The sequence below is a fragment of the Oncorhynchus kisutch genome, linkage group LG20 (assembly GCF_002021735.2).
Source record: "Oncorhynchus kisutch isolate 150728-3 linkage group LG20, Okis_V2, whole genome shotgun sequence".
In the NCBI taxonomy this organism is placed as follows: Eukaryota; Metazoa; Chordata; class Actinopteri; order Salmoniformes; family Salmonidae; genus Oncorhynchus; species Oncorhynchus kisutch.
Genome location: NC_034193.2, coordinates 43,418,987 through 43,428,064, shown reverse-complemented (window position 1 = coordinate 43,428,064; position 9,078 = coordinate 43,418,987). Strand labels below are relative to the sequence as shown.

Genomic DNA, 9,078 nt, shown 5'->3' with positions numbered 1-9,078 from the left:
GTGTTTCCGAATTACATCACCAAGAGGTAGAACATATATAGTGAAAACAATAGTGGTCCTAAAACAGAACAAATGAGGAACACCAAAACGTACAATTGATTTGTCAGAGAACAAACCATCCACCGAGACAAAGTGATATCTTTCCAACAGATAGGATCTAAACCAGGCCAGAACTTGTCTGTGTAGACCAATTAGGGTTTCCAATATATTTAAAAGAATGTGGTGATTGGTGTCAAGTGGTACTGAAGTCAAGGAGCACGAGGACAGATGCAGAGCCTTAGTCTGACACCATTAAAAGATAATTTAGCACCTTCACGAGTGCAGCCTCGGTACTACGATGGGATCTAAAACCAGACTGGAGCGTTTTGTATACATTATTTGTCTTCAGTAAGGCAGTGAGTTGCTGCGTAACAGCTTTAGTTGGATTAACAAGAATTGAAGCTTTCTGCCCATATCAGATATGTCTATGTCCTTGGGTTTTGTTTTGTTACTTACAACCTCATGCTAATCACATTAGCCTACGTTAGCTCAACCGTCCCGAGGGGGGGGACACCGATCACTTAGAGGTTAAAGTAATGATGGATTGTAATATCTCTTTGCTTATTTGAGCTGTTCTTGCCAAAATATGGACTTAGTCTTTTACCAAATAGGGCCATCTTCTGTATACCGCCCCTACCTTCTCACAACACAACTGAGTGGCACAAATGAACTTTTAACAAGGCACACTTGTTAATTGAAATGCATTCCAGGAGACTACCTCATGAAACTGGTTGAGAGAATGCCAAGAAAGTGCAAAGCTGTCATCAAGGCAAAGGGTGGCAACTTTGAAGAATCTCAAATATAAAATATATTTAGATTTGTTTAACACTTTTTTTGGTTACTATATGATTCCATATGTTATTTCATAGTTTTGATGTCTTCACCATTATTCTACAACATAGAAAGTAGTAAAAATAAAGGAAAAGCCTTGAATGAGTAGGTGTGTCCCACACTTTTGACTGGTACTGTGTGTTAATTCAAAGGGAATGTTTGTTTCCACAACTGAGGACTTTGTGAGTTTAAAGTAATCAGTTACAAAATGCCAATGGGCATGGGTTGAGTTTCGGGTGAATCTAGTGATTGACAGCGGCCCTCTGTTGTGTTTGGCTCAGCTCCGTGTGACTAGGTTGTATGCAGCTACAAACAACCAGGAAACATTGGGACTGGTAAAAGGCCGAGGCTAAGGTGAGGAGTTATATTTTAGTTAACACACAAACAAACTATTGCATGCTACATTTATATAAAGAACCCAACAAAAATGTTACTAAAACCGTAGACTGCATGCCACTAGCTGAATATCAGTGTAAAGTGCATTATAGCAGGAAGAATGATAAAGCTATTGTTTTACTTTTAAAAGGCGTGTGAAATGATGTTTGTCTTCTCTGTCAGTTTGAGTTCATATTGTTTTATGGGTGATTGCACAGTAGGCACATCCTGCAATCCAAACTGAGAGGTGGGTGTACACCAGTATTCTATTTAACCCTTATTCTACCAGGTAAATTGACTGAGTAGAGAACACATTGTTATTTATAGCAACGACCTGGGAATAGTTGCAGTGGAGAGGTGAGGAAAGAGTCAATTGGACAGCTGGGTTAATTAGATGGCCATCCAAGGTTGGGAATTTAGCTAGGACACAATCTTAGTACATTAGATTGTGTGGTCTGTCATCTTTTTGGAGGGGAGAAGACAGGCAGAGGTCACTTTACATAGTTCATGCTTCATACGTTTCCTCCTTGGGCTTACTGCATGTTCATTCCTGTCAAACGTGCACATTCTTTGCTAATTGCAAAGGAGGGACAGACATAAATCAATCTAAATTGATAGATGCTGAAGTGCATACATTGCAGTCATTGTCAGGGCATGCGAAAGACACTCCTGTGGTTTTATCTGGGTGTGGATCTCTCCTTTGAAGAGAAAAGCTGCAGGGCACACAGGAAAAAAGTCTCACTCACTCACACTCACTCACTCACTCACTTTCACTCTCTTGCAATTCAATTTCAATTCAATTTAAGTGCTTTATTGGAAAGGGAAGCACATGTTTACATTGCCAAATCAAGTGACAAACAATACAAATCCCTCGCTCGCTCCCTCTCTCTCTTTCGCTGTTGCTCTCTCTTGCTCAAACTCTCACACAATTTTTGTCTCTCTCACATTCTCTCTCTCAATCTCACACTGAATCTCTCACATTCTCTCTCTCAATCTCACACTCTCTCTCACACAGTCTCACACACACTCTCTCACACACTGTCTCACACTCCATCAACTCTCTCATTTACTATGTTATCGTTGTGAAGGAGAGAGTATTTTGCACAATGTTATGTCATAGCATTTGTTATTCTAAGTGGTTGCACAACAATAGAACAATTGAGATGTATATACATGATATACAAATGTTTGACAACTGCAAACCAGAGGCAAAATGTTTGTGACCACTACTGTGACCAGAGGCAAAAACCACTCCTCGCATTACTTTAGTCATCTGAGTTCGACAGTAAGTAACATGTGTGCACAAAAGAAAGTGGGAACTAGTGGGATAAGAGTGGGACATGGCTATGCTATTTACCCCCCCCCCCCCCTTCTCATTGGTCAGTAGCAGTTAGGTTCAATGGGTTTCTATGGCTAAACCCTGAGTTGCGTTACAGACACACTGGTAATCCGTAAAGTACGTTGTGGTGTGTGTGAGCGGGAGAATCAGGCAGATGACCTCAGCTAATTATTTTCTCACTCATTCATCTCACCCCAACTGCCATGTTACTAATACCAGCCTATATGACACACAGAGCCTGTAGAAAGTCTGCGCAATCTTCACATTTTGCTGTCATAAAATGACATCTTAAAATGGATTCAATTGGATTTGATTCCTACCGATCTACATAACCTACTCCACAAGTGAAAGAAAATGTATAGAACATTTTGTGTCTTCACACCCCAGAGCTAATACTTGGTGGAAACACCTTTTGGCAGCTGTGAATAATATGATTCTACAAACTTCAGACAGCTCTTAGGGCAACGTTTATCCATTTTTTGGGGGACTGAGACTGTAGCACTCAGGAATACCTTGTGGGAAGCCATTCTGGTGGATCTATGGCATAGAGATATGTAGATTTGTCTGAAAAATACACCTTTTTACCTGGGCTTTGCACCTTTTGATCTTGACCAAATCCCCAGTCCCTGCCGGTGACAGGCATACCCGTAAGAGGACTTTTCCTCTTGTTTGAATGTTTGAAAATACAGAGGGTTTCAACCTGTGTTGTGTTGTCAGGATGAAAATAGATAAAGGAGTAAAACCCAGGTAAAACCTGCCTCAGTCTTCTGAAAACCTAAACCTAGGATAGTTTTCTTTTTCAGCGGGACAATTGCAATTTTTCCTTCACTTTTAAAATTATGATTAGGTTGTGTATATCCATAGAGAAAAATGAGTTAATACGTATTTAGATGACATTTTAAAGCAGCAAAATGTGAAGACTGTGCGAAGGGGTGTGTCGACTTTTACTAGGCACTGTAACTATAATGGTTACATTTTTATGTCAAAATCAAAGTCCATGTTGACTGAGAGCTAGCTAGCTATAGTGCTTTCAAACATCTTCACCAATGTCACAGTATTGCATTCTACTGCAAATCATTAACATAACTTGCATTGGCTTGAACAAATGTAAATAAACTTTTCCATGTACAAAGTGTGAAATTATAACCTCTGGAGTGTGACAAGAAAAATCTGCAGGAAATGTTCTGGTTCCATGGAAATATGTAAACAAGCAATAGCATGTTCTTGCATGTTGCCGATGTCAAGTACCCTGCCAAGGTGTACAAAACCTTCTTAACTGCCATAATTTCCTTTATCTATAGACTTAAGAAGAATGTTAAGCAAAGTTGTTATTCCTCAAAGGTTCTTGGACATTTTCTTGGCTATGTATTGTGTTTCTCCTTAAGCAAAAAGTTAAGAAGAAATTAATATTCTTGAAAATACAGTTATTGGAAATGTTCTTAGTTCCAAGATATCTGAACCCTTGTCTTAAACTCAGGGCAGTGAGAGAAAAAGCTCATGAAAGCAATTGAACATCTTCATTCCCTCAAACTTCATCTGAAAGTTTCAGTTATTGATTATTTAAACCAAAGAACATGTTTTAGAAAAGTTCTCAGTTAGAAACATGTTTGCCATTGCCAGCTAGCTAAAATTGTCTTCAAAGGATTTGTAAGAAGATATTTGAGAGATTCATAAGAAAATCATTAAATCTTAAGATATTGTTGAGGAATTGCACTTCCGAACTATCTAATTCACTTTTTTTTTCTTAAAAAAGTTTCTTCAGTTTTTGCGTAATAAGTGTTTTGTGAATCTGGGCCCTTGCATCTGAGGTGAGATTTCCTGGGGTACGATGCCCGGAGTAATGTCTCATCCCATGGGGACTATAAAGTGGTAAAAGGAAGGAAAAATTACTTTTGTCGGTCCTGCAGTAGATGGAACACGCATACAGTTGAGTGAAACTTAGTATAATGGTATCCGAGTCTGTGCATGAAACCACAAAAACTATCAGGAAACAATGGACTGTTGCGTTTTAAGGAATTAGGAAAGGAGATTTTCTTGCGAGATATCAGTGTGTGAGTAAAAGACAGGTCTGTTCGGGGAAAACGTTGTCTGGGTGTCACGTGAAAGATCATATTGTACCGTAAAGTTTCAATGAATTGCATGCACCTCTGCAACTTGTGTCTTGGTAGGATAACATGTACAGGTAAATAGGCATTCAGTGTGCCAATCTATATGCTCAGGAAAGATGGCAAAGCTCACCTGTTACAGCATGTCAAAGTTATACTGTGTGTGTGTTGACTGATTGATTGATTGACCTACCTGGGGGTAATAGAAGCAGGCGTGTCCATGCTTTAAACCAGAGGAATTCCAACTGTTTATGGGCGTGTGCACATTTATGTTTGTGTGAGTGCCTGCAAGCACCCTGCAGGCAGAAGCCACATATAGAGTGAGATGGGGGAGAGTGGAGTTACGCAACAATAGAATATTTTAAAAATTTGCATATCCACACATACAGTACATATCTATCTTTCCTCTTCAATCTTCTGCATCCAAACATGTCTAAGTGGGGGGAGGAGCCCTGCCCTTTCCCACATGAGTTAATAACTACCTGTATTCCTCCCTTCTGCCTCCCCCACCCATGTCCTCCACCCACCCTCCCTCCCACCTTCCGCCATGTGCAGCATAAAAAGGGAACAGTGGCTGGGCCGTGCACCACATTCTCTCTCCTCTTCATCCCAGGCAGGCAGACTCCTTCTCAGCAGCCATGTCCTTCTCCAGATCTAGCATGTCCTACAGCAGCAGCGGTGGTGGAGGTGGCACCATGTCCATGAGGTCTGGAGGTGGAGGTGGAGGTGGTATGGGCTCCTCACGCTTCTCCTCGATGGGTGGTGGTGGTGGTGGAGGAGGTGCCATGAGGTCCGGCAGTGTGTACGGAGGTGCAGGAGGCTCTGGGGTGCGCATCTCTAGCTCCTCGTTTGGTTCCGGCGGCGGAGGTGGTGGTGGCGGTTATGGTTTTGGAATGGGAGGGGGTGGCGGCGGAGGCGGCGGTTTCGGCATGGGAGGGGGTGGCGGTGGAGCTGACATGAATGTGTCAGCCAACGAGAAGGCCACAATGCAGAACCTGAACGACCGCCTGTCCACCTACTTGGAGAAGGTGCGCAAGTTAGAGGCGGCCAACGCCGAGCTGGAGCTGAAGATCCGTCAGTTCATGGAGAGCAAGACGTCCCCCAGCTCTCGTGACTACTCTGCCTTCTACGCCACCATCGCCGACCTGCAGGACAAGGTACGTGACATGTCTCCTTGATAGCAAGAGCACTCAATGATGACATCACAGCATGTCAAAACATGGTAATGTCTGCAGAGTGACAATGTTATGCTTCATTAGAGAGTACAGGTACATGGTGTACACATGCCATCAGCTTGTTTTTCCAACAAGTTACTGAGAGTGATATATGACAATTGGAAAATGCTAAATTATATACATTTGTTATAATTGATTCAACCAAGATGTGGCACCAAAGATAGATGCAAAGACAGTGTCCATACTTGCAGCTGAAGTATTGAAAATTAAGCCAATCATTGAAGCTATTCCTTCCTCTCTCAACAGCCCCTAGGCGATTGCGAAAGGTGCCATTTGTTTCTTGGAGCCATGCTTTACAATTATCATAAAGACGACAGTTTCACTGTAATGCTTCCATGAGCTATTATTTACAGTGCGGCTGAATCTCAGAATTCAATGATTACAGTGTGGTATCACAGTTTGTGCGTACTACATCAGTGTGAAATTCCATGCATTCCCCATCCTGAAATGTTTTTCCATCCTCCACCTCTCAGATCCAGGCTGCTACTCGTGTAAACGGAGGCATCTATCTCAGCATTGACAATGCAAAGCTCGCTGCAGACGACTTCAGAACCAAGTAAGTATATCCAACATCATCCACATAAACAGTACACTGCTGGTGCGTTCCATTAACCAAATGGAATAACCCCAAATATGTAAAAACCATCATACTGCTTATTATTTAATTTTGTGTTGAATCTATAAAAAAGGAAACCAAATGATATTACCCTTCACCTCCACAATAACCACACCCTCCCAACAGACATATCAGAAGCCTGGTGTTACTTTCTGTTATTTTCCCAAAACTTAATGGAATACTAGAATCTATAACCCCCCTGCTATTCCCACAGAGGAACACATTCAGGCAGTTCTTTGACCTAAGCTCTCTCTATCTCTCAGGTATGAGAACGAGCTGGCCATGCGTCAGTCAGTGGAGGCAGACATTGCCGGGCTGAAGAGGATGCTGGACGAGATGACCATGGCCAGATCTGACCTGGAGATGCAGATCGAGGGGCTGAAGGAGGAGCTCATCTATCTCAAGAAGAACCATGAGGAGGTGGGTGTGGGCTGATGGAACATATCCATACAGTCCCTTAATTTATTCTATTGACCATGTCAACCTGCTATGGGTCTCTACTAGAACACCACTGCTGGCTTTCAAGCACATCTGTATCAAGCAATGGTGTTCAAATGTATAATGAAGACAGAGGGCAGGTCAAGTTGTTACCATCAGCAGAGGTTAGTCACTCACCCCTATGTGTTTCTCCACAGGAGCTGCTGGCCATGAGGACACAGATGACTGGACAGATCAATGTGGAGGTGGACGCAGCACCACAGGAGGACCTGTCCAGAGTCATGGCTGAGATCCGTGAGCAGTACGAGTCCGTTAGTGCCAAGAACCAGCGCGATCTGGAGGCCTGGTTCCAGACCAAGGTAGAACCTCTAGAACCACTAAACTGTGTTCATGGTGTAGATGTTCCTTCACTTCTAGTTGGTAACGTTGTCACATTCTATCATGAGCTGAAATGTTGGCTTGTTCCTGTGATGATTGACCACTGATTTACAGACAGAGACGTTGAACAAGGAGGTGGCGTCCAGCACAGAGGTTCTCCAGACCTCCAAGTCAGAGATCTCAGAGATCCGTCGCACACTTCAGGCCCTGGAGATCGAACTGCAGTCCCAGCAAAGCATGGTGAGCCGTAATTACTAACATCTGACCAAGGACCACAGTTTAGGGGACATTACTTACACAACCTTCTGCAACTTTCTTCAATAATCAACATTTGACTCTCATCATTCTCTACCATCCCTCAAGAATCTCACTTTCACCTGGTCTCTAACACTGTCCCTCAAGTTGCTATAGCCAGGCACCACTCCATTACTATAGCTAACCTCTACCTGCCTACACATTCAAATACTAGAGCTAACTTTTCAGTATGACTGTAAACATTCCAAATTCAAGACCTACTCCCACTGTTTTTGACCCATCATCTCTATTCCTCCCGGCCAATAGAAAGGCTCCCTGGAGAACACGCTGGCGGAGACGGAGGGCCGTTACTCCATGCAGTTGGGACGCCTCCAGAACCAAGTGACCAGTCTGGAGGAGCAGCTAGTGTCTCTCCGCAGCGACATGGAACGCCAGGGCCAGGAGTACAAGATGCTGCTGGACATCAAGACACGCCTGGAGATGGAGATCGCTGAGTACAGGAGGCTGTTGGACGGAGAGGCTAGCGGGTAAGGCAGGATGGGATTGGACAGAGGGAGGCCAATGAGATAGACAGGGATTTGGGAAGAGAGTGTTACATCTTTGTGGGATGGGAAGAGGGGTGACAGGGACCTTGAAACAAGTGTAAATGAATAGATGTCTCCTTCAACGTTTGATTTGAAAAACAAAAATCATTTGAAGGTGACCTTACTATGAGCCATGGTTGCTTTTGACATGAATCTACTGCTATGTAACCATTTAATAGTTACTTTTTACGATCATAGATGCTAACTATGGGTTTCTCTTCCTCACAGCCTCGGCGCTAGCTCCTCGAAATCTGTCCAAAAATCCTCGAGCTCCGGCCTTAGTTCCAGTGTCAGCAGCTCCACTGTCAGCTCCTCCAGTTCCGTCCCCAGCTCCACCACCTCCACCACACGTAAGGTGGTGATCGTCACGGAGGAAATAGTGGACGGCAAGGTTGTCTCCACAAGTGAAACCAAACACACCACATAAGGTCCCACACACGCAGCGAGCACTGCAGCAAGCAATGGGTTAACCGCATAGAAATATAATTACTAGAATGGGTATAGGAAATGAGAGGCCAGCACATGGCATATTACAGCTCCCCAGTATTTTATTCATGCAACCTAAAATACATTGTTTCAACTTATACGAAGTCTTTGTCAGATGAAAAACACCTGTCTTCGTTATCTGTATTTTTTGTTGAGGCCAGCTCTGGTTAACTCTAGTTTAAGATGTGCATACCATCCCCCTGTTCTTTCTAGAATGGCTAAAGCCCCTCAGACACCCATCATGGATCATTGACTTGAATGGGGATTTATTTTCTGGTAATTCTATTTCTATGGTTAACACCTCCAGAACAACACATTCTACTACATCTGGATGGAACACCAACAACAGAACCCATTGTGAATGTAATAAAGATGCTCTGACTTGCTGACACCATCA

General features: G+C 43.1%; 1 protein-coding gene across 2 annotated transcripts; it reads left to right on the top strand.

Annotated features, from left to right (window-relative positions):
• The first annotated feature begins 1,140 nt into the window (after positions 1-1,140).
• Positions 1,141-9,078, top strand: LOC116355509 (keratin, type I cytoskeletal 13). 2 transcript variants are annotated; one of them, XM_031799792.1, is made up of 8 exons: positions 1,141-1,224; positions 5,245-5,846; positions 6,398-6,480; positions 6,804-6,960; positions 7,176-7,337; positions 7,471-7,596; positions 7,918-8,138; positions 8,424-9,078. In XM_031799792.1, exons 2-8 carry the CDS (start codon positions 5,328-5,330, stop codon positions 8,620-8,622), a joined length of 1,467 nt encoding a protein of 488 aa, XP_031655652.1. In that variant the 5' UTR covers positions 1,141-1,224; positions 5,245-5,327; the 3' UTR covers positions 8,623-9,078. The 2 variants fall into 2 exon arrangements, with proteins under 2 accessions (XP_031655652.1, XP_031655651.1); XM_031799791.1 differs by lacking the exon at positions 1,141-1,224 and having other exon boundaries at positions 5,113-5,846.